Below are 20,703 nucleotides of genomic sequence, written 5' to 3'. Positions count from 1 at the left end.
AAAAAAAAAGATCAAACAAGCTGCCTGCATAGCTGCCAGCTTTTTTGTAACACGTCGGAATGTAGTTTATGTTTGAAATGTGGTGCATGTACTGTACATTCCAGTAAAGTACAACGTTGTGTGGACATTGTTGAAAAAAAAAGGGCTGTCCGAGACTCACCCTCCACGCGTGTCCTTCCTCCATGGCGGCGCTCTGAGCTTCCACTGGGTTGTCGATGACGCGGCCTATAGTTCCGGAAAAATCCATGGCCACCAGAGAGTTCTCGGATACACTTCGCTGAGGGGAGGGAAGGGCCACAAACGCGTTGCAGTCAAAATGAGGAGTACGCGCTAAAGTGATGTGTCAGGATTTCAAAGTAATGGCATTAGGATTTAAGAGTTTATGAATGTCAGATTTTGGAGGCTTGAGCTCCTTATGTAATGAGGCTAACATACCACGGGTGCTGAGAAGTGTGAAAGCAGGGTTTTTCTTTGCTGGGGAATCTTGTAATTCTGGTACAATATGATCCCATACTGCAAAAGAAGCAAAACACAATCGTCCTTATTGATGAGCGCACAAACTGCACTCATCCACTGACTCCCCACCGTGATCTCTTGCTCTCTGGTCATCTACAATCATGAGCAAGACAAAAAGGAAGAGTGTATGATTCTTCTTCTTTTTTTTTTTTAAACAGATCATCAACACAACTTTTTGCCAACATTTCATATATTTGCATTATATTTTCTTTCTACCGAGTTAGATAATAAAATGAATTCAATAGTTGCATCCTTATTAGTACTTCATGTCTACCTACATCAAGATATTATAAAGGGCATTAGAATACATAGTAGATGCGTTTCCTAAATTTACAGATGCCATCTTCTAGTCAGTCACCGATTGTCAGGGGTGCAATGGGCATTTGACTAAATTAATGATCAAATTAGTGTATTGTAATATTGCTGATGTTTAAATATTTTTGAATGGGATTTGTGACAATCTCACTGAATGTTCTTGGTGGATAAAGCTTAACATCCCATTGATTGTAAACTAGTGGAGGATGACTCAAAAGTGCCTTTGGTGCCTGTGGTCAAGTCGTGAAGAGAGATAGACCGATGATTAGCGCCGATATTCGTCATTTTGAACAGTGGGTTCTCTCTCGCTTTCTGTTTTTTGTTTCTGTTTAAACTTTAGGAAATAAATCAAAATGGAACGACAGGACACTCATGTTTTATTGAGATTGAATAGAAAGCACACACACACACACACACGAGCGCACATGCACACACATACACACACAGACACACTAACAACAGCTGTACCTTAAACAATCTAAAGGCGGTCATCCAACATGTCCTGCCTTGTTCATCTTCAGCACACAGAATCCTTAAATCCTTTAACTCCCCTCTGCATTTATTGGGCTGTAGAGGAACACAGAATTAGAACAGTCTTTGAAATGTAAAGATTAACCCCCCCCCCCCCAAAAAAAAGCCCAGTAAAAGCTGATCTTCATATGATGTGGTATAAAACCAATTAAAAGCATAATTGAAGATGAAGAGTCATCTGCAGCAGAATCTTATAAACGCATGCATGGTAGCGCGGGAGAGTTCACCCAGAGGTGAATCGTTCCTCCGCTACTAATATTTCACTCCAACTCCCTTTTGTTATCTGACACTCACCTTGATACAGAACTCGTAGTCTGTGGGTGCACCGTGCTGCTTTTTGCCTGTGATGACAGTGAAGATGTTACTGTCTTCAAGGTCTGCAAGTAAATGGAGATGTCTGGGCTCCTGAAGACACAAATAATTCTTTTTGTCAGATGATGACAGACAGAAACAGCCCGAAGTTACACAGAGATCGGCACAGTGGGACCGCTGAAACTAAAATGTGCTTTTTCATCATTGTTAGCTTTCCAAAGTATTGTTTACTCTACTTCAACTGCAGCAAGAACACACACATTCGACAAGCGATAACCCGAGTTAAAAATATTTGCGTCACCTTTGAGGTTCCTTTTGTAGAACAGTAGAGTCCTGAGCGCCGCAGGAACATGTAAACTTTCTTCCACGACTTTCGGCCCACCTCCTTGACATACAGATAACCCTGAATCTCGGGACAACTACTGGTTGCTAGAAAGTTCTGAAAGGAGAGGGAAACGGGTTACGGCATGGTTTCACCTCATCAATATAGAGACTGATTCACTCTCATCAATCCGCCACAGATTCCATCCCAAATGCAAAGCCAAGCATGATTGTCACACCAAGAGGCTTTCTGTCAGACCCGACTGCGCAAATAAATGACATCAGACAGCATCTACAGCAGTTGTGTCAAACGCAAGGCCCGGGGGCCAGATGTGGGCCCGCCAGGTCATTTTATGTGGTCAACGAAAGGAAATTGTGTGTGTCAACTTGCTAAAATCTGTACCAAAATGTCAAATTGTCATGTGTAATAAATAACGTTGAAATTTTGCAGTATTTTGTGAACCTGTTTACCCTCACTTGAACAATAATTAAACTAAGTATTCTGATCGACTTGACTGGTTTCAAAACTAGTAATCTATTAAATTGTTGTGTAGAAGTAATAATTTTGTGGTTTCACTGTCATAACGGCCCTCTGAGGGAAGATGGTACTCCAGTTTGTATACCTCCTCACACTTCCACATCATTTCGCCACAAATGTCTTGAATTGTTTTTTTCCAGAGCCGTTCTGAAGACAAGTCGCCAGAGTGAGTCTTGGCAAATGTCACCAACACCTGCTTGAGTTCGGAAAGCCACCACTGGAACGATGCGTTGTCTTGGGAACCTCCAAACGCTGAGGATTCCTGACAACTTTGTTTCACCACATGGGCTGGCTTTTATTGACTCGTATTCATGGGGCAAAAGAGAGCGCAGCGTCTGTATGATTAGCATGGGACTTAAAAGCTTTCTGTGAGTGGCGTGGATGAACGGATGGTTTCCACTTGTGGTTGGGACTCTGACAGCTCCATTAAACGGCACGGAGACGAGCAAGACAGCTTTCGTCCGTTATGATTGAGCTTTCCAAAAGGATCCCAAAGAATGCCAATTTCTCCATTTTCCTTTCCTGATCATGTCACGGTCTCCTGCGGGTTGCGCTAAGGCGAACAGCATGAGTCACGTGGAAGTGTGCTCGGTGCAAACATACACACTATTTTTTGACTGCCTAGTTCCAGCTGTCACACATGTGGGGCGCCGCGTTGCGTGTGCCGATACAGTCATGTGTCAACACGGGATTAACAGTAGTTATTACTGCAGGTGCTGACGAGACACACTGTCTCTGGGTCAGAGGTGAGGTATGTCAACTTCATTTTACAGTGTGCAATGATGACTTGCAGGGAAACTGAAATGGGGGGGTAGACAAGGAGAGTCTGACTGACATGATATATGGTGTGTCTGTGTCAGGGTTAGAATACCTTTGGACTTTTCATGTTCATTTTTATTTAGTTTTGACCTTTTTTTGGGGTTTGTTTTAACTCAATTTTAGAGGGTTTTTTTTGTCTGTTAGATTTTATATTTTTGAAAATGCTTCATCTTAGTTTATTCATTTTAGCGTTAGTTTACATTATGGAGTATTTTTGGGTACAGGATTGGGGAGGGGGGGTCACTAAGGATTGTGAAATAAATTACAGTTCTCAAATGACTGTTTGACCTTGCTTCTTCTACATGGACATGCAGTAATCCCGGAATAAATCCATTTAAAATGAACCACAAAGGCTCATGTAAGATATTAATTGACAAAAACGAAAGTCATGGACATTTTTTCACATTTGTCATACTTTGAATTTGCGTTACACTGTAAATATAAGATATACTGCACTTCCAGGTAGGCTTTGTTTTGTAAAATCATTTTTTTGTTTTGTTTTTTTCATTTCAGGAACAATTTTTTTGGTCAATTTTAGTTGTAATAATACGCACCTGCAAGAGCTGCGATGGTGGGATGGGACGATTGGCTTCCTGGCACCACGCAATCATGTGTTCTGGGAAAAATGTCTAGCAAGAGAAAACAAACCGGTTTGTTTAAAAAAAAAAAAAAAGATCACTGTGACATTAGGAATGACATTACATTTTTTCAAAAACAAAAAAAAAACCAAAAAAAGCTCACACACATGCCCCTCATTCTATTACTACATGGTCACTTGGACAAACTAAAAAGAAGGCTCTCTTTCATTTCATCTCGGAAGCACATTCACTCAAAATATGTCTGCATCGTTCTTTTTGATGATGTCAAGAACATAATGAGCTGTTACCATTTCAACAAGAGGTTGAGAGAGGACACGGCATGTGGAAGACGTTGTCAGACAAAGTAATTACCTGGGGGGATCTGAAGAATTCATATTTGGCATAGTTCTTCCGAAAGAGGAATCTACCGTCGCTGATCATGGAAGCTTGGACCTGAACCACCAACTCATGGTCCTCGAGACAGCGCTCTGAGGGGCAACGGAAACAAATTTGCAATACATTTGACATAACCTCTGCTTTTTTTGCTTGGCGGAGCTAATAAGCATGAAAACACACACCAAAAAAATGATGACAGGGTTGACAGCAATTTCAAGAAGACATGCCAAAATAAATCCATTATGCAAATCGCTGATCAGAATCAGATTTATTGGCCACTAAAACCCACGAGAAATTTACTGATTTTATGATGATTACGTTTTGAAATCAAATAGCTTGATGTGGACATCAAATCCAAGTACGATTTATTTAGTATAATGTAACCACTTATACACATTTGTTAGCAGAGCAGTGTGTGATTCAAAAAAAAAAAATCACGTACATTAGTGGTGTCAAACATATGGCCCCCGGGCTGGAACCGGCACACAAGGAGGTTCGATCAGACCCGCAGGATAATTAAAAAATGAAAAGATGCATAAAAGACACGGAATGACATTTTGTATAACGTGCAATTCATTGAGTATCCGCTGGGGGACACATTGTTGTGATCAGAGTAAAAGACAAGATTGTTTTGATCAGAGAAGAAGACAACAGCAGCCTCAGTCTGTCACTGAGACAGACCCAACACAGCAGACGCTATCAAGGACGTGAATAATTTATTCTTTACACATTTAATAGCACCTCCTTAGTTTGTAAGGTATAGGCAGGGGTTACATTTAGGTTTTATATGCATGTGTAAATGGTTTAAAAATTCCTTTCTTTATAAATGTCGTTTAATCTTAAAGTGCATTACTGTATTTGTCAATACCAATTGCTAAAGTTTTGTGCCTTTGTACAATCGTCGGGATCCGTTGCAATGCATATATGTGAATGATAAAAGTAAATTGCATATTTGTCTAAGGAAATCTCAGGAGCTTGATGAAATGTTTTGTAAAAGATATGTTGATAAAATTTCAACATTTTCCGAATGTTCTTGTGCTTCTTTAGACCAAAACAAAGGAAAGACTTATTATTTTGCTTATTTATAGCAGAGTATGGTATAACTTTAATGGTCCGGCCCACTTTACATCTACCGAGGCCATGTGTGGCCCACTATGTGAAATGAGTTTGACACCCCTGATGTACATCCAGTGAAAATAGAAAATGGTCAAAAATGAAGGAAACACATTTTTTAAAGACTTGCCATTGTACTGGTATGCGTGCAAATGTTTGGCCACTCTCAATAAGCCGACAGAGATTCATTATTCTGCTACATTTTCATGATGATTGAGTGATACTGATAAGAATGCCAAAGGCACTTTAAAGTGATAATGAACAAACGGCGGGTTGAAAATTATGCCCAACAGTTATTTCCTGTTACGTACATCCTCGTGAAACGTCTCGCCACTGATTCGTTGGATTTTGAAGAGACAGAAGATAATAAATGTTTTTCATAGAAAGGAACTCTGGCTTTAATAGAATACTGGACCCATTCAAGTAAGAAAAATGGCATCTGGTTTAAACCCCTAGAGCTCTTCAAAGGAGTCGAGACAATATGATCCCGGCTGGCCTGTTCTTAATCATTGAGGTCAGATGAGCCGGTGATACTGCCAAAAGTGTGTCCCAGTGTAAATGTGGTCTGAGGTCCTGGTCTCAACATGATTTGTGTCCACTGTGACAATGGCACCAGACGTGACTCAGTCCATTCCGACAGACGTGCAAGTTTCTCTCGAGGGAAGAAATACCTTTCCCAATTGAGTCAAATAAAAAAGTTGTCATTTAATTCTTGAGCAGAACGAATACAGTATGTAGCCTCCTTGCCCTCACATGATGTTTTCATGGACGCTCTCTGGGAGGACTCTTCAAGGGTGTCACGACGCCTCTTTTAAATTTCCCTTCCATCCATGTCGCCTGCCTGATGAGTCACTCATGTTTGTGACACTGACTCACACTGGCAACATTACCCTCTGTCTCCTTCCTTATTAACCTTTCCGGGCTGACAAGTGAAGGTCAACATTACTTCTCAAAGGGGCCATTTCGCCCCATTCACTAATGTATGACTAGTAGGCAGCCATTGACAAGAAAGGACTCTCTGCTCCAACCGAGTATTGTCCGGGGTCACTCAAAGACCCTCTGTTTCTATTCTGATCCACCTCTGAAAACGACACGCGCACAGATTTAGTTAGGTTGGCGCAAAGTTATAAGCACCACCAAACATGTCTCTCTCTGGTCAGCGCCTGCGATCAAACGGAAAAGACTTCTCTTGTTCATCATACAAAGTAAGCAGTGAATAGAGCACATTTACATACTGACAATAGTCATAACAATGTACCTCACCTCTTCGCTACAAACACTCACTGGTCATGACAATACATATGCCGACGTGGCCATCATACAAGTCTGCATTAAAAAAATAAAATAAAACAAACACAGGTCACTCTCGGCCTGTGTTCATAAATCGACGCTGAGTCTGACGTAAGCGACGTAGAAGAGGAAGCGGCGCATCGTCGACCTCTCGAGTTGGGGCAGTTGTTTAAAAGTGACACAGAAGATGAAGACTTCATTTGATTTAGTGATTTGGAGTGAAACTGATAGTTTGGTAAACTTGTTAGCATGTTCTTTATGCTAGAGTTATCTGAATAACTCAATGTTACGTCATTATTGACATTAACAGGCATGTCAGTCATGTAACGTTAGTATACCGTACACTTATTCAGCCCGTTGTTCTGTATTTTATTTTTATTTGAAATTGCCTTTCAAGATGACATGTATGTTTGTGGTGTTGGATTTTATCAAATAAATTTCCCCCCAAAATGCGACTTATACTCCAGTGTGACTTATATATGTTTTTTCCTTCTTAATCTGGCCGGTGCGATTTATGATCCGGAGCGGCGTATAATCCGAAAAATACGGTGTATATACAGGACATATATATATTTATATATATATATGTTTTGCATTATATACATTACATTATACTGTATATTTAGTTACCTTAATTAGCTACAGTACAACGGTGAGAACATTTATAATACTGCTTCAAAGCACTTACTGATTGAAATGAAATGACAATTATTTCAAGTAGCAAAGTTCTACAAACTAACCAAAAAAAATCCTTGTGAAACACAGCTATTTTGTGCGTTTTAGGACCATCGTGTGTGAAATATATTCCACACGATGGAATGTATCACACAAAGAAATGTAATTCAAAACAGTTGACCTCAGATTTGGAAGTTCAATATGTCAAATAGTTATTAAATGGTTCTGCTCAAGTGCAAGTGGCAAAGGCATAGAACATAAAATTAAGCTAATATGACCTAGTCAAACAGGTTTATTGTCGGGTCCACTTGACTGAGCTTGACTCAGCACATATTTACATTTGCACGCTTGTCTTGAGGTGTCAATTTGTCAAAGTAGTGAGCAGACAATACTATTTCAAGTCAGATAAGAATTTCTGTGTGTGTGTTTCAAAGGTGGTAGTTTTTTTTCCGAAGCAGCACTTTTCTAATCCTTTTTTTATTTGACTGGATTATGATTATTTTATTTAGGAAGGATTTGGAGCATTCTTTGTCTGTAACGATGAGTATGCACCGCTGCAAGGAATAGCATTGCCACAGCCAAAAGCATATACAGTATTCATCATTTTCTCATGCATTCCATTATGTCAGTGGATGAACATGAAACATAAGACAGAGACACATGAAATGATGTTGGTACAGTTACATTAACCCTTAAAATTGTCAAAATCGCTAATGTTACGATTTCAGCCACTCTCCTGATTTCCTCCAGCTTCACTTTGTGAAGTCACCCTGAAAATGTGAATTTCACGGTGACTTGGACACCTTTTAACACGAAATACCAAACAGTACTGGGATCGATTCAGGTGGACACAGCTGGGCCAGACCATAGAAAAAAAAAAGAAGCTGAGCCAACGCATGATGTCATTCAAAACAAATAAAGTTAAATGTGTTTGGCAGCATCGTGCTGGCTGCCTGCACTGATGAGAAAAAGTAATCAGATCATGGATGATTGCAAAATAGAATTAAACTTGGATGATGCAATGTACTGTATATTCTTTCATAAGGATGTGTACATCTGGGAAAAATGTTATGATAATAGGCAGTGGCAAAATGTTAGCAGGCATGGTATTATGGAAAAATATGCTTTTACATTTGGCATTGTGCTCTACATGAGATTAACTTCCCAAAAGCCCTTCTTTCACAATGTTTGAATTGTGGAGTCCCAGGCACAGAATCAGCTTGTGCTCGAGAAATGCTTTATAATCACTCTCCCCTGGGGCAACGCTGTGGTCCCCCACCCTCATTTTTATGCTTCAAAGTCCGAAACAAAGGCAGCAGGTTCACACACCTTAATGAACCTCTGGAATAAACCATTTGTACTCTTTTTATAACTTACACGTTGGAGTCAATGTGTGACTCAAGTACTGCACTGGGATGCTGTCTGTCCTTCAATGAAGAACCTTACGGACAGAGCAATGACGATATCACAAATGTGCAGTACCCAAAAACGGCTTTTCAGCAAGGTACAATTACTGTTTTCAGTGGAATTATATTTTAAGATCTCAATACTTCCAATTTGGGGAAGCTTTCATGTGAACAGTTTTTTTTTTATTTTTGGGGTTAAACAAGCATGAATCCAAATTCTACCACCTCTCTGCGGTGATATTAATAGAATTGGGTCAAAAACATTACACGGGCACCAACTGTGTTTGTCGACCGGGCCAGGGCTGTTAAGGTTACATTATCATGTCGATCAGCTCCAATTTATAATTCATCATGTTCACTTTTTAAAATTTGGAATCCTTCAGTGATATACGAGAAAATATAATCAAGCATTGTACCGAATTATTCCTGTACAACCCTAAATGTTGCGTCCTGAATGACGGGCCTCACAGAGTTCTGAAGGGTCGGAAAAAGGATTTATGGCAATGGGCAAATCTCAAAGTGACACCCAACAGTCTTCTTTTCTATACTTCAGTCAGCGAGGAAACAGAAAATGTAAAAGTGGATTTGCCCAAGAATTTGAAGAAGAGTTTGGAGAATTTCTAAAATTCCATTGACCAAATTTGGCGATTTTTGCTTGAATTAGCACCCTGCTGTAATTCCACCCAGATAGATGGATTGTCTGCATTTCCAGTCATTGCAATTTTCAAGAAGAGTTGTAAAAGACCCATTCGTAAATCTGTCACACTCATTTTTTTGCCTTTCTTTCTGAGCAGCCATGTCAGAAAGGTCTTTTAAAAATTTATGTCATAGTACATTTCCAAGCGGCACTTAATTGGCGACAGCGACTCTGACCTCAAGCACAATGTTAGCCCAAATGCTAATCAATATATAACATTAAACCTACATATCCCTTACAACGCTGAGTGTGGGCTCCTTTTAATTATGTGCATGGAGCCCTTAAACTCATTCGATCAGCTCGCAGGAAAGTATATCTGCACAATGCATGCATACGCTGCGTAGTAAGTGCATGCACTCACGCATCACTACATGCCTGCGTGAGAATATGTTCCTAGCCTGCCTGTCTGCCAGAGTATGTTGGCATGCAAGCATGAATGCACCTGTGCGTGTGTCACATATGTCGGCCCAGCCGAGAGTTTTCTCCAGGGGCAAGCGTGAGGGTCTACTCATATGTGTGCTTGTGTCTTTTGTGCAGGGTTCAGGCACTCACCTAAACCCAGCAGCGGGTGGTGCTCAACAAGTGCCCAACTGTTGTCGTCTACACAATGACTTTTGTAAACCAGGAGCTGGCAAAGGTCCCTGGCCGTCATGTCGGCTGGGATCTCCACCACTTTGCCCATGCCGTCTTCGGTGGAGATCTTAACAATCTATGAGGAGGCAAAAAAATATATAAAAATATTACAATTTGAAGGAAATGTCACTGCTCAAGAATGACTATTCCTTTATTATTCAAAAAGAAGGATATTTCTTCAAATTGACCACACAGAAAATGTACAAACAAATGATTCCGTTTTCATGTTGGTGTGGAACGCCAGAAAATAGGAGGAAATTTGGAATATTATTTTCCCCAAAGGAAAAGCAGCTGGTTAATCAATGGTCTAAGTTAATGGTCACATTCACATAGAGCCTCATATTCCAATTAGAATACAACCAAATTACCAAATGGAATGAAAATATTTCATGTCACACATTACAGGGCAAATCAGGGTGGAATCTCAGCATACGTCGTTATTTTTGTGATGCCGATGAACAGAATGCAATGCGGCAACACTCCACAGGTGTGTCATATGATCTAGTTAGCCACTCGGTTCCCAGAATGCTTTGGGCAACATATTTAATGAATAATGTTATAAGGAGGTTAATCCTTGTCAAAAAAATGTGTTTCTGTTGCCAGTCGTTGAATGTGTGTTATATTTAAACGCTAACAATTATGTCACTGTTTGTTTTAAACAAAAAAAATTGACTTCAGGTTTTGTGTGAAATAATGGAACCCAGTTCAAATCCTTGTTTAAATTTGCTATGCTTTGGGCATTGCTGGATAAAGATTCATGACTTAGTTCAAGAAGTTAGCCCACCTGCATTACCTAAAATATTTTTGTAGATAACATATATTTTAATAAGTCAATGTGACACCATCGCTAATAGTCTGCATTTGTCATATAGAATTGAAAAAAAAAGTGAAATGTAGAACAATTGCCCACGAGAGTGATCGATCGGCTATTAAAGTCTTTGATGATGTCCGACAACGATTGGCCAGCTACTGATCGGAGCATCCCTAAAGATACAATTTATTTTCTTAAGCACGGGATTTACATTAATTATTGTATTATGTGCTTGTCAGAAACTTCATTAGGTTAAAAAAAAAAAAAAAAAGAAAAACAAAAAACAAATGTCAACCATCCATCCCTATTCAAAGACCGCTTATCCACATTATGGATAAACGGTCACGGTCACGAGTAACCTGGAGCCCAGAAGAAGTGTACACTGCACTAGTTCCTGGACTGGTCGCCAGTTATCACAAGGAAGATATGGACAAACAACCACTCACATTTGCATTCAGATTGGCAAAATTGTGGCAAGAAGCTGCAGAACCTGGAGAAAATGAAAAGCGAGAGCCGAGATTCAAACCCAGAACCTCTCAACTGGAAGGGAGATGACGGTCTACTCCTCTGTGCTGCCACGTGCAAACGAGTGAGATCGAATACAAGAGTTCATCCAACAAGTATGCATGAGGTCTTTGGATATTCTGTTACTCTCGTGTTGGTAATAATATAACCGAGGTATTAGAATCGCCTCTTGCTATGTGCAGTGCATTTCCATTTCCATGTCTAATCCTCCAAATGCCGTGAAACAAATTAGTGTCTCTCCGGGTTTTATGATACATTGGTTCTCAGCTGACTGTTCAGGTGTCCAGGATAAGTATAATAAAAGAAAAAAAAACGGAGTATCACAATTCACACTGAACAAGAAAAAAAAGGTTTATTCGGCATATGCACAGCAAATACAGCACTTAAGGATAAAGGGAAGTCATAAATCAATGCTTATTACAGAAATGCATGCAGGTATCCAGGAATAAAGAAAAGGACTATGGACACATATTTGATAATATTTTGTCAGTCCTCCTTATTACAAAGAGCTTCCTCCCCAACTGCCAGTGACAGGAAATGAAGCAGAGTGAGTACAGTCATCCTAAATGAACCTCCAATAACTGCCCACAGGTTGGCTCAGCACAAGGAAACCATGCAGTCACAATCATCACATATTGAAAACTTGGGGAGCCTACTCAGCTTGTGGAGGAATCCAGCCACAAACCAGTTTACACAGATATCATACGATACATGGAAAAAAAAAAACAAAACAGGTTTAACAGTTTCCCGCCACTCCGAGGCGCCCCCCCCCCCCCAAAAAAAAGACAAATTGTCTAGGGTCCGCCTTTAGTGGACACAAAGTCAAATTGTCAGCGCAGTCTAAGCGTAGCAGGACTTCTAAAGTGCAAAAAAGCAGGCTGCTAGAGAAGGTGCGACACAGATGGAGAGTGGTCTTACCTCCACGGCCCGCAATAGGCAGCAGTCCGGGGAACACGAAGGCATTTTTGGAGGGGGCCTGTCTGTCCACGCATACACACATTCACACTGGGACGGAAAATCCAGCTGTCACCTTCTCTCGTTCGGAAAGAAAAAGGCATATAATGCCAGCAAGTTGACAAGTAGTGCGGCCTGTCACATACCATGCACAGTTCAATCTGCCAAGCCACCGAAGCTGCCAAGCAAACCAAAGAACTCAGTCCGCTTCAGCTCACGCTACAGACACAAGGAGCAGACGGCAGCAGGTAAAGTGTTGCGCTTGCAGTGCCGGCTGAGTCTGACAACTATCTTGCTTTACCTCTCTCTTCCCCCTCCCTCTGTCTCTCTCAAAAGGGTTACAGCCTCAGCCACCGGCTCCAAGGCGCAGTGAATCAAACCACACGCTCACCAACCAATCATAAGACACCAGCAGGCTGATGTAATCATTCCCACACAAACTCAGACGTGAGCTGACGCTGACACACACACACACGCACGCACACACGCACGCACACTCACACCATACAAACACACAGACGCAGTCATGGGCAGACTAACTTTTTCAGATGTCTTTCTAGCTGCACCTTCTTTTCGGGACTTCAAGCTGAGCCAGTGAGGAGGAGGACAAGATAGAGTTTAAAAAGGAAAAAAAAAAGTTTCACATTTTCTTGCCACCAAAAGTTTTCAAGTGAGGGCTTGTTGGGGCTGAATGTTTTCTCGGCATCTTTGCCTTCCTTTTTCTCTCCCACGATCCCTCCATCCTTCCCCGTGGCTTAACTTTGAACTCCGGAGTCAGATCTCGCAGCCACGCTCTGCACTAGCAAGACTCATTACGGAGCACATGAAATGAAATAAACCTGGAGCAGCACTTGAGAACCCCAACCTTCATCTTCACCCCTTGTGGCTAGTTTCATGACCCCCCCCACCCCCCACCCCGCCACACACACACACACACACAAAAACAAAAAGAAAAAAATGGAAACATTAATAAAGTATATTATTTCCCCCGCCAAACTCAGTTATTTATTACAGCATGAGCCGGACAAAATCTCTGCCACACCCCGTCTGGGCAAGGGGCAAGTAGTCGATGCTTACGTATCGGCCTTGAAGCAACTTTTTCTGTGTGTGAGTGTGTGAGGTGTGCTCCACGAGTAAGCGCTGTTTGGCAAAAAGGATGAGGAAGTGGTGGTTGTGAAGAGATATAACTTCATTTACTGTATGAAGTGGACAATTCAGAAAGAGAAGGAGGGAAAAGGGGAGTCAGGAAATGGGGAGGGGAGAGAAAAGGGAATGTGTGTGTGTGTGTGTGTGTGTGTTTGTGGGGGTGGGGGGTGGTGTTCAGACAGGGAAACAAGATGAGACGTAATGGCTAAAGAGTGGGAGATATCTAGACAGTCATACTTTCGAATGACAGTCTGGCAGAATGTGGAGCATGTATGCTTCCTATTACTGTTAACCCCCCCCCCTCAGGAAAAAAAAGTTGAGTGAACTCAAAATTTCACGGCAGCAAGCTTAAAATTTGAAGTTGGGCAAATCAACAAAATATTTTTAAGCTTTACTAATATCAAAATGGGCTTTCCCGCATTTTCAACAAGGAAGTAAGCGGTTACAGAACTAATTGTCAATGATATTGTCATCAAACTTAAACATAAAGGTCAAAACATCTCCGCAAATTGGTTTGGAGTGAAGAATTTGCTAGCTTTGTTGTGCTAACAATGGTGCCATAAATATCAATAATTTATGTTTTAAAATTGTTCCAACTTCAATTACTGTTATAGACCCCAAAACACAAATCGTGTTATTGTGTGTGTGTGTGTGTGTGTTGTTTGTTTTACAGTGTATGGTTAACTACATATTGCACAGCTGTGTGAAAACCAAAACCCCCCGACACCACACCTAGCTCACGTACCGCCCTCATCTGAATCATTCTTAGCCAGAAAGGGTAAGTCCCAAGAAGGCTCCAAGCACCATGGATGATGTCATACTGGTTTCAGTCAGAACCATTAACCGCTACGTACAGTATCTACGCTGAATGGCTTGAAACAATTCTGCAAGACACAATGTCCCAAAATTCTCATTGGGTGAAATTGTTTTTAAGATGGAATTTATATTTATATTTTCTTTCAAAGAGGAATTCTCAGACTGTTAAAATGAATATGGATCCGATGTGTCTTTGGTATGTAAAGGATTGTCACTTAATGTCAGGTATCAGGTCAAAATAATTTACCCAAAACTAAGATGGATTATGTCAATGTTAGAGAGCAAAACTACTGCGCCTCATACAATGCAAGGGCGACCGTTGTGCAGCAACATCCAGCGGATTACAAGGAAACGCTGGACATCTGCTCCGACTGCAATAAAAGGTGTTGTGTTCTGCATGACATTAAAAAAAGATGCTTTCTAGGAGATTTTAATCCTTTATTCTGCTGCTGTGTCGGTTTCACTTGGCTTCCATAACCGACTGTTCTCTCAACCAATCCCCACATTCCTACAGAACCGTTTGGGCTACGGCAAGCAATGAGGGACAAGCATATCTTGCATTTCGAAATACAACAAAAACATTGCCAACAAACACATCCAGCACAACCACATCACCAACATGGTCGACGTGCCGCTCACTTTCGACATCCCGATGAACCGCACAATAGCGACACGGACAACTGAGTGTGTATAGTTGGCTTTGACGGTTGTGCTTTGTCGCCATGGTAAAGGACAGAAACGGCTACAGTGAAGTTGCGAGCGCCACAATTTCTGATTGGATTGTGGATGCTTGGGCTAATGAGTCTGCTTGCGCTGTTGTTGGAGCTTTCGCAAAAGCCGACATTATTTCTGAGGAGCTGCACGGCAACGAGACTGACAATGTTTGATTGTGACTTTGCCTAGCTGTTGTTTTTTGTGCTTTTGGATACAGAAGATTAGGACTTTGATGGATTTGAGGATGAAGACTGATCAAAAAATAATGTGAATACACTGTTAAATACTTAATATTATAAAGTACAACCAAACTCAGTTTTGTTCCCGCTGCCTTTTTTAAAAAACATACGCTAGTGTGCATGCATGCATACGTTTTACCATGCACGCTATAATAAAATGTGTCTTGTTGAATACAGAAATAGTACCCAGAACTGACACTACGCCTTTTAAAACGTGCGCTGAGTCTAAGGCAGTGGTCGACAACGCAAAAATGTTGAAAGAGCCATATCGGACAGGACAAAAAAACAAAAAACAAATATGTCTGGAGCCGCAAAAAAATAAAAAGCCTTCTACAAAACTTACAATGAAGGAAACACATGCTCTATGTATGCAGGAGACTGGATTGTCTCAGAATTATTTATGTTATTATTCCTTGATTTTTTTTGTTTTGGTGCATTATTTTCGCTTTTCTTAGTGTCACTGAAGTAATCATTAATTTCAGTTTTTCGGAGGCTGTCTTTGAATGCCTCTCGAGTCGAACGAGAAGAGAGAATGGAGTGGGATGCAGACGTGTCTATGTTTGTAGAGACTGTTAAAAAGCATAAAGTGTATGTTTAAAAAAAAAAAGACAAAACCACAGCTCTCCTTTTTTTGGAGCTGCAACATGTATCAATATCTATTTGAGCTATATTAGCCAACTATCAAAATATTTTTCCATTTTCAAACAGTTTTTATAAAGTTCCAGGGAGCCACTAGATGTCGCTAAAGAGCGGCATGCAGCTCTGGAGCCGCGTATTGCTGACCCCCGGTGTAAGGGATGTCGATGATTCCAAAAGGAATCATGGTGAACATATTCTCTTGTCCCATATTAAAGGACGGCTGCATTAATTTTACATGCGTGTACGTACAGTTTATGCCATCAAAACACTCTCTTGCACTGCATGTTTTACATCAAAAGTCGAATCTCACTCGGTAGACTTATTTCATAACACTGGCTGGAAACGATATGGCTTTATTCTTTCAGGATTAAAGTTGTAGATGTTTACACGTGATGGTTATCTAGTGACATGTTTAAGTTATTAATGTACAGGAAAAGGAATGAAGTTATCAAATTGACAAAATATTAACTTTTTACTGCTGCAAGTGGCGTGCAAATGTGAAGTATGCCTTTAAAGTCAGTTGTTAAATCAGTTGAGCTTCACTGGCAAATGTGCAAAGATCAGAGGCTGCACCTTAACATGCCAACAAATCATGAGTGTGGAATAATTTGGGTTGGATGTGATCCAACATTTGCTGATGAAGCATAATCTTTCAGTTTGGCAATGCCATCACGCTGCACTATTACTGCATATTAGCCTCTTTCAGCCAGATTAGCGACTACTGTGGTACTGTTTGTTTATAACAAGATGCCATGAGCATTTAGTTCGAAGTTAATTTGACAAAAAAGTTCAGGGCAATACATTGCCAGCGTAGTCATTTCTAGCAACATGCTGTGCTGATAGAACAAATGACAGACGCATACTATATTTCTTTCATGGTGAAAATGGCACGTCATGGGGGGAAGGATTCTGATTCATTTTTAATTCAATTATGCAGTGTGTATAAACTTTAAAAATACAAATCCCAATGGCATTTGATTCCATGAAAAAAGGTGTAAGACAATTAGGTATCAACATAGTAACATAACCTGTACGCTGGAAACATGCCACACTAGTTCACGTAATCACTGTGACGTCTTATGCGGTACAACACTACTGATCTTCTTAGACTTGTTTCCTGGTCTATTGTACTATAAAAATACCATATGGCGTATTGCCGTAATTTTGTTGGCACGCCTAACCATCTCAAGTTGCATATTACCGGTATTCCTTTGAAAATGGAAAAAAAAAAAACCCTTCAAACATTCATTGCAGTATAGACTGGCAACCCCATTTGCTGTGCAACAGTGTGCAACAGGTCCATTCCTATTTTAATTTCAGTGGTTTTTATTTCTTTCTAGTTATCCTTAAAAAGTTGAGAACAGACATTTCGAATATCATATGGCATGAAATACGATCCGAAAGGTCTCAGTTTAGTCTCATAAGTTCTAAGATATGCGACGATAACAATAAATAAATAAGATGATATGATAACGAAATAAGAGGGATGGTTGTTCACAGTTTGAATGTGTGCAAAGATGCAAGGCAGCAAAGGTGTGGATATATGCAAGAGGCACAAATTTCACGTGATATTTACAAGGTCATCATGGACTTGAGAAAAAGAAAAGGGTGTTCAATTAAGAAACAAGTGTTCAACGTGCGGCGGAATGAATGGACATGAGGCTATGATGGTAATTTGGAGGACAGTGGTACCTCTACCTACGAACGTGTCACGTTGTACCCGAAGCGATAGAATAATCGCTTTGTGTACAACAAAAAACTAGGAGTGGATCCCCGAAATTGCAGACACAGGAAAAGGTTTGTCAGAGAACAAAGGAGGTTTAATACAAACACAAAATACCTGTCCGGGCGAACAACAAAAAGCGCTGGTAAAAATAAGGACCAGGAAATAATTAAGGAAACAACAGAAAACACTTGCGGAAAAAATAGCAAGGAGAATTTATAGGTGAACGAGATAATCTTACACGAGCAAATATAAAGACGCGCAATTACAGCCACAAGGCTTCAAGGCAACGAATGGATTAGGAATAAGCGAGAGAATTGGCACGGCGTGGAATACTCCGGCAGTGAGTCAACTGCCAGAGCGCCCAAATAAAGCCAGTGTAATCAATCACCAATGGGTGGCAGGTGTGCAGAAAGCAAGCAAGAAGCCTGCCCCCTGCTGGCAAACACGGGACGTGAAAGAACGTCTCTTCATATGAAATTTTCAAGCTACGAAACATCTCAACGGGAAATTATTGCCTCTTGTTACGAAAGAAATTTCAAGATACGAAAGGTAAAAATACAGTATGGCCTGCTATTCGCAGCTCCGAGTTTCCTGAACTCAACATTCTTATAACTACTCTACCATTGACGATGACCGAGCATCATCCTGGCATCTCATTGGCTAAGAGGGACTTCTACCGTATGTGTCTATCTGCGTGGATGGATAGATAGATAGATAGATAGATAGATAGATAGATAGATAGATAGATAGATAGATAGATAGATAGATAGATAGATAGATAGATAGATAGATAGATAGATAGATAGATAGATAGATAGATAGATAGATAGATAGATAGATAGATAGATAGATAGATAGATAGATAGATAGATAGATAGATAGATAGATAGATAGATAGATAGATAGATAGATAGATAGATAGATAGATAGATAGATAGATAGATAGATAGATAGATAGATAGATAGATAGATAGATAGATAGATAGATAGATAGATAGATAGATAGATAGATAGATAGATAGATAGATAGATAGATAGATAGATAGATAGATAGATAGATAGATAGATAGATAGATAGATAGATAGATAGATAGATAGATAGATAGATAGATAGATAGATAGATAGATAGATAGATAGATAGATAGATAGATAGATAGATAGATAGATAGATAGATAGATAGATAGATAGATAGATAGATAGATAGATAGATAGATAGATAGATAGATAGATAGATAGATAGATAGATAGATAGATAGATAGATAGATAGATAGATAGATAGATAGATAGATAGATAGATAGATAGATAGATAGATAGATAGATAGATAGATAGATAGATAGATAGATAGATAGATAGATAGATAGATAGATAGATAGATAGATAGATAGATAGGGCCAAATTAGGGCATTTACATGGAATACGCAACTGTACTTGCAAAATTTTCTAGTTCTGAAATTTCTTCCAGAAACAATTAATTTCGTAACTAGTGGTACCACTGTATCTCAGTTTTAGGTGTTGAATAAATACACCATTTTGAAATCAATAAGTACTTGTTTTATTCATCGTGATTTCCATATGAATCACTATAATTGATATCCAGCCACATTAACTGTTATCAATCATGAATTTTTGTTTCACCTTCCAAAGCTGCATGCGAGTGCAAGTTAATTGTTGTGATGTAAAAGTGGAACATTTGTCAGCCTGGCTTGTGCAAAATGACACTTTCCCTTGATATACTCAACTTTGTCATGTTCTTGAGAGATAAGCAATGAGGAAGAAATGACATGAGGGCAGAAAAAGACTGATGAAGGAAATGACTGACGGGAAGGAGAGACAATAAGTCTTTTAACCGTGTCCACATTTGGAAGAAGGAGCGCAGCAGGGCAGGGCCTCTCAACCTTTCTGATGACTCAGGTCTGATGACTGCTGTGACGTAATCCCTCCGAGAGACAGCGAGAGCTTCAAGCACCACACATGTCCACACGCTTGCTTTCATGAAAGCCCTAAAATACGCACGTTGAGCACAGTCATATATGCTGCTGTGCCCATTTATGTACATATATGGATGTCTGCGTGCACATTCATGCAGCCATAATCCCCTCAGAAAAGCACACAAAGACGGCAAGAGTGAAACTAGACAGGCGCAAAGAGACAAAGGAAAAGTAAACCGAACTGTATGAGAACTAGCTTTGCGCAAACTTGAGGTATGTACACAAGCGTGTGTGTGCACGCCCAGCAGCTCACACACATCCATCTCCGCGCGTCGACAACTGCCAGTTGTTCTATTAATAGCTGCGGCTCAATTGCGTGCACATTACAAGCCATTACATCAGATATGGGTTTCTGTTGAAGACTAGAACCTCTAAAAAGGCCATTAGCCATTAGACATACAAACCGATGCAGTAAAGACATTTGGATCCACTCAATGAGAGCAATATGAAGCTCTTGGAAAAAGGACAAGTACTAGGGAGAGAAAAACATTTTTCAATTAGATCTCAAAAAGGAAAACCCACATCATGTTAATAAACTGTTTCTTTGTAACTTTGTACATTTCCTTGTTACCAAGGTTACTATATCTAACAAAAACTAATTTTAAAATTGCAAAAAAATGTTTCCTTAATGAAATAAAATAAAAACAAAAATGCTTTGAGGAAAAACGACAACTACCTGAAACTACATTTTCAGTTGATAAAATATCCGTAATTTTGTTTTTGTCAATTAATATCATGTCTGTTATGATACAAAAAATAACTGATAAAAAACTAAAATAAAGCTTACTAAAACTAATAAAAACAAAAATAAAACATTTTTTTTCCAAAAGTAACAACCAATAAAAAACAACAACTAATTTGCTCTAAAAGCTCATTAAAACTAACTAAATTAAAAAACAAAAGTCAAAGCTAAGTAAAAAAATAACTGATGAAAAATCCTACAGTATTATAACCCTGCTTGTTTGACAACTTCACATGAAACAAGTCATCACTTTCTGCC

General features: G+C 39.8%; 1 protein-coding gene across 5 annotated transcripts in view; it reads right to left on the bottom strand.

Annotated features, from left to right (window-relative positions):
- LOC127601296 (growth factor receptor-bound protein 10-like) overlaps positions 1-20,703 on the bottom strand; it is a 77,695-nt gene that overhangs the window by 5,465 nt on the left and 51,527 nt on the right. For all 5 annotated transcript variants that reach the window (XM_052066441.1, XM_052066440.1, XM_052066437.1 and 2 more), the window contains 8 exons: positions 10,060-10,216; positions 4,303-4,418; positions 3,907-3,981; positions 1,976-2,113; positions 1,657-1,767; positions 1,300-1,398; positions 436-513; positions 161-277 (listed from right to left, as the gene is read on the bottom strand). In XM_052066441.1, coding sequence (XP_051922401.1) covers positions 161-277; positions 436-513; positions 1,300-1,398; positions 1,657-1,767; positions 1,976-2,113; positions 3,907-3,981; positions 4,303-4,418; positions 10,060-10,216 — 891 coding nt within the window. The remainder of the gene's footprint in view (positions 1-160; positions 278-435; positions 514-1,299; positions 1,399-1,656; positions 1,768-1,975; positions 2,114-3,906; positions 3,982-4,302; positions 4,419-10,059; positions 10,217-20,703) is intronic.

The sequence above is a fragment of the Hippocampus zosterae genome, chromosome 5 (genome assembly GCF_025434085.1).
Source record: "Hippocampus zosterae strain Florida chromosome 5, ASM2543408v3, whole genome shotgun sequence".
Classification (NCBI taxonomy): Eukaryota; Metazoa; Chordata; class Actinopteri; order Syngnathiformes; family Syngnathidae; genus Hippocampus; species Hippocampus zosterae.
Note: the sequence above shows the minus strand (reverse complement) of the source record. Positions and strands in the feature narration are given on the sequence as shown.